At 54.6% G+C, this 2,623-nt stretch overlaps 2 protein-coding genes across 2 annotated transcripts; both read right to left on the minus strand.

Annotated features, from left to right (window-relative positions):
* Positions 1-439: 439 nt before the first annotated feature.
* GLOTRDRAFT_134555 (uncharacterized protein) lies at positions 440-751 on the minus strand (the record flags this gene model as incomplete). The annotated part of the gene is made up of 1 exon (XM_007873518.1): positions 440-751. One exon carries the CDS (start codon positions 749-751, stop codon positions 440-442), a length of 312 nt encoding a protein of 103 aa, XP_007871709.1.
* A 1,270-nt stretch (positions 752-2,021) lies between these two features.
* GLOTRDRAFT_101854 (uncharacterized protein) lies at positions 2,022-2,517 on the minus strand. Its single transcript, XM_007873519.1, has 2 exons — positions 2,232-2,517; positions 2,022-2,173 (listed from the first exon to the last, which is right to left on the minus strand). The coding sequence occupies exons 1-2, from the start codon at positions 2,472-2,474 to the stop codon at positions 2,099-2,101; spliced, it is 318 nt and encodes a 105-aa protein (XP_007871710.1). The 5' UTR covers positions 2,475-2,517; the 3' UTR covers positions 2,022-2,098.
* Between the last annotated feature and the right edge of the window lie 106 nt (positions 2,518-2,623).

Genomic DNA, 2,623 nt, shown 5'->3' on the forward strand with positions numbered 1-2,623 from the left:
GCCGAGGTCGACGTGGTGGGCGAGTGCCATCAGGGACACTTCAGCGAGCTCCATGTGATGGTCGAAGATCGTGTAACTCAGCACGCACGACTTGCTTTTACCGAGAGGCATCCGGCTTCAGAATATGATGGTAGCTAGCTCGTTACACCAAATTTTCATGCGATTCTTTCTTCTGATTGTGCAGTGACGACTGATATTTGCACCGATCTCGTCCTCAGTCTAGCGCGGTACCCAGGTGTAAATACATTAACCAACTACAAGCGGGCTCACGATTGGAAATAAGGAAAAGTGACTGCTACCCCCCTGGGCGCACCCCGCCCAAATAAGTATGCTTTACACTTTACTTTCAGTTGTCGGTTACCCCCACCTCCTCTCGCGCCTCCAAGACACTCTCATTACCCTCTTCTTGCTCATCGGCGTCGCAACAACGAAGTCTCCGTCACTCATCTCCATCGTCTTCGCTTAGCTCATCTTCTTCGTCGTCAGCCTCGTAATCCCTTTCTTCCGCCTCCGCTATTCTCCTCTCGTCCACATCTTCTTCTGGGATGTACCACTGGTCATGCTCTTCATGCGAATCATCCCCTTTCTCCAGGCCGTCCCACTCGACGAGTCCGAAGGTCTTCCGGAGGACTTCAATATCTGTGGCGACGATATTGATTCCCCCGCTTATGGTAAGTGCTATCTTGTGCTTGGGACAACCCGAGCGCTGAAATGCCTGAAGAAGTCGCCCACGTCCAGGATCGTTCTCCATGGGTCTCGGGACCAGACCGATTCTAAGTGGAGTGTTTCCAGCTTCGGAAACAACGGATCCGTCGGTTCGCCTGACCCACCGATGGCATAGAGACCTGTAGGCAGGGTCGAGGTATACCTCCCGGCGATATCCGGTTCTGCTTTCTGATCGTACAGGTGACGACTAATATTTTCTGTTCACGTTCTAGCGCGGTACCCAGATATAAAATACAATTTCCAACTACAGGAGGACCCACGATTGTAGAAAAGAAAAATTGGCCGCTACCCCCTTGGCGCGCCCACGCATAAAGACGTGCTATGCTCGGCCTTCAGTTCTCGCTTGCCCCAACCTCCTCTCGCGCTTCGGATGCACTGTCATTGACCCCTTCCTCGCTAACGGCGTCGCATTGAAGCTCTCTTCGTTCCCCTCCGTGGATTTCGCCGAACTCCTCTTCCTCGTCATCAGCCTCATAGTTGGGTTCTTCCGCCTCCTCTTGCCTCCTCTCCTCCACATCCTCTTCCGGAGAAATGTACCACTGTTCGATATCGTCATGGGAGGCATCCTTCGCCTCCACACCATCCCACTTGACGATATTGAAGATATGCCGGAGGACGTCAACGTCTCCGGCTAAGATGTTGATTCCTCCGGTTATAGTAAGTTCTTTTGGTAGATCTGGGCAATCCAGACACTGATAGGGCTTAACGAAGCGATCGACGAAGTCGACCACCCCAAAGATCTGCCTCCAAGAATCGCGGAACCACACTGATTCCAGGTGCAGTGTTTGCAGCTTCGGAAACAGCGGCTCCGTCGGCTCGCCCGACCCATCAACGGTATAGAGGCCGGCAGGGAGAGTTGACGTATACCTACCGGAGACGCATAGGTCGGTCACGCCTGGCATGAGACTGAAGAGCTGTCGCCAAGCCACGACAGATTGCTCCACATATGCCCGACCGTCTTCTATGGTCAAGTGTTTGACCGCCGGCAGATATTGTTGCAGTCGTGGGCGCAATGCGTCCAGGATCCGGGCCTCTTCATCGCAGTCGTAGCTTTCGAACACAAGACAGAGCCCAGTGGTCTGCGATTGCCACGTCGCGGTGCTCGGATCCTGAGCCAGCATACAATAGAGGCTCGTGGGGTTCGGGTTATACATGGTGCAGCCGCGGAGCACCTGGGTCGAGCCGATCCCGTCGATAACGCCCTGCATGCACTCTATGATCTGCTCCAGCACATAGTCGAAGTCAAGGACTTGCACGCAGGCATACTCTAGCTGCGGCATGACCATGTAGCGCAGCAGTTTCGCGTCGCGGAGGCCATAGAGATCGATGGATAGGGTCCGCAGGGAGGGGAGTGGTACCTTGTCGAGTTGGATCACAACTCCAGGGTTGATCGGGATAGGTCCGAGATCCAGACTGAGCTTAAGGTCCGTAAGCTTGGGTAGACCACGTAAGACCTGCCGTATATCCAACGTCGTCATAGCCGTTCTGACAGCAGTGATATGCAGTTCAGTCAACGTCGGCGTGAAGAGCATCCTGAAGTCATTCAGGCTGTCGAGGCCACTAAGCCGTAGACGCCGCAAGACGGGGGACGTGAAAGAAGTCAGGTTCGCCGCACCGAAAGCACCCGTGACGCTGATTTGCAGCTCCTCCAGGATGGGCGATGTACCATTTACCTGTCCGACGACGCTACCCAAAACCGTGGACGAGACCGAAATACAGAGGGACCGAAGCCGGGAGCGGACGCCCATCACCATGCCTAGTTTCTCCTTGTTGTCTTTGCTGCGATCCTCGACGTCGTTGCCACCGTCGTTGTCGTCAAGCGATCCGGCGATTGTCAATGTGGCATTGCGGGAGCGAGCGATGAGGTCCTTCAGACTGTCGACCGTTGAATGAATAT

This window comes from Gloeophyllum trabeum, assembly GCF_000344685.1.
Source record: "Gloeophyllum trabeum ATCC 11539 unplaced genomic scaffold GLOTRscaffold_00282, whole genome shotgun sequence".
Classification (NCBI taxonomy): Eukaryota; Fungi; Basidiomycota; class Agaricomycetes; order Gloeophyllales; family Gloeophyllaceae; genus Gloeophyllum; species Gloeophyllum trabeum.

Excerpts from the sequence above, each read along its gene's own strand:
- GLOTRDRAFT_101854 (XM_007873519.1), bottom strand. The coding sequence starts at position 2,474 with ATGGGCGTCCGCTCCCGGCTTCGGTCCCTCTGTATTTCGGTCTCGTCC. Across the intron at positions 2,174-2,231 it reads TCACGCCGACGTTGACTGAA|GTGGTCTACCCAAGCTTACG; the intron begins CTGCATATCACT and ends GGCAGGTCTTAC.